This window comes from Abrus precatorius, unplaced genomic scaffold (genome assembly GCF_003935025.1).
Source record: "Abrus precatorius isolate BTA unplaced genomic scaffold, Abrus_2018 Scaffold8, whole genome shotgun sequence".
NCBI lineage: Eukaryota > Viridiplantae > Streptophyta > Magnoliopsida > Fabales > Fabaceae > Abrus > Abrus precatorius.
The window spans coordinates 25079790-25081397 of NW_020874428.1; the positions used below are offsets into that span (position 1 = coordinate 25079790).

General features: G+C 34.8%; 1 protein-coding gene across 1 annotated transcript; it reads left to right on the plus strand.

Annotated features, from left to right (window-relative positions):
- Nucleotides 1-210: 210 nt before the first annotated feature.
- Nucleotides 211-1386, plus strand: LOC113874524 (inactive protein RESTRICTED TEV MOVEMENT 2-like). Its single transcript, XM_027512745.1, has 2 exons — nt 211-357; nt 650-1386. Exons 1-2 carry the CDS (start codon nt 258-260, stop codon nt 1384-1386), a joined length of 837 nt encoding a protein of 278 aa, XP_027368546.1. The 5' UTR covers nt 211-257.
- The last annotated feature ends 222 nt before the right edge of the window (nt 1387-1608 follow it).

The window sequence follows — 1608 nt, forward strand, 5'->3', positions numbered from 1 at the left end:
GGTCACCTCCTCTATGAGACCAAAGTATATAGTTTTTCGTGCATCAGCTCCCTAGTAATAGAGAAACAATGTTTGCAAGAAAAGAAAGTAATAAAGCAAAAGAAATTACAGGAGCTAGAATTTGCGTGCAAAATGCATAATAATCTCTCATCAATTGCGCATATAAAAGCAACAACCAGAGCTTTCATTTTCCATCAAAAGAGATAACAAGAGATAGAAGCCAAAAGCAAAAGATCAACAAAAATTTAAAAGCAACCATGGCACAATCAGCAGTTAATCGTGTTTACGAAGATTTTGATCCCTTTTTCGAATGGTCTGAAGACGAAGCAAGTGTCACACTCGTTGTAATGCTGCCAGGTATGTCCCCTTTTACTCTATCATTATAAAACCTTTCTACGTTAAATATATACAATCTACCCCTACCCTATTCTTATATGAGCATATTTTTAATATTTAGAACTTTAAATCTGACATGTGTCAACTTAAAAATTAAAACCCAATTCATATTCATAAATTTTATTTTGAAAATTCATTCAATAAATCATATTATACACAATACAATATTCTGATGAAAATTAAACATGATGTACGTACTTTCTCAAAAAGGTTACATTTTTCTTGTATGTAAACTTTGAACATGCATGCACAGGATTCACAAAGGAACAATTGAGGGTTCAAGTGACTTCAACTCCTGTCCTAAGGATCAATGGTGAACGACGGATCATTGAGAATACATGGCGTCGTTTTGCTAAAGAATTTTCCATTCCATCACATTGTGACAACAATGAGGTGAGTGCAAAGTATGAGCGTGGAATCTTAACCATCAAGTTTCCCAAGCTAATCAGCCCAGTTAAACCACTACCACAAGAAGCAACAAATACACCACAAAAAGAAACTCCAATGCCACAACGCCCTAATGCTGAAGCACTAGCACATGATCATGTTGATAAGCAAGGATCACCACAGAAAGCGAAGGAACCAACTAGTGATGAAAAAGAAAAGGGCAAAACAGAAGAGTCATCGCAGAAAGAGAAAGAACCAATTAGTGATGAAAAAGAAAAGAATAAAAAAACAGAAGTTGCTGAGGAGGTGAGGACTAATGGGGTGTCAGCGACAACACAATTTACAACAACTAAAGCACAAGAAAAGCCAAAAGCAAAAATAACTCAGAGACTCAAAACAAGGGTTTTGGATTTCACTGTTAGTTTGAGATCCGGTGCAGATGAGGATGTTAAGCAAGGTTCCGGCGGTAAACTCACAAAGCTTAAGAAGCCAAAGACATGGATGAACATTGTTGTGGTTATCTTATTGGTTATGGTGGTTGGATTGTATGTCAAAAATGCATTAAGGCCATCACAGGGAGGATCAATATTTGAGGAATTTTAATACCCACATGCGTATTCATGTTTGTAAACGCATGATTAAATTCAATAAAGGAGTCAAACAACTGGTCTGATTTAATAATTGGATTAAAAATAGACCAGTTTTTCCCTATTTACGTTTTAAGAAAAATTGTAAACAAATAGATGATTCGTTTGAATAAGAATTATTTAATTCTCCGACGAATTAAAACCCAATAATTAATATTTCAACCTTAAGTAATCCATT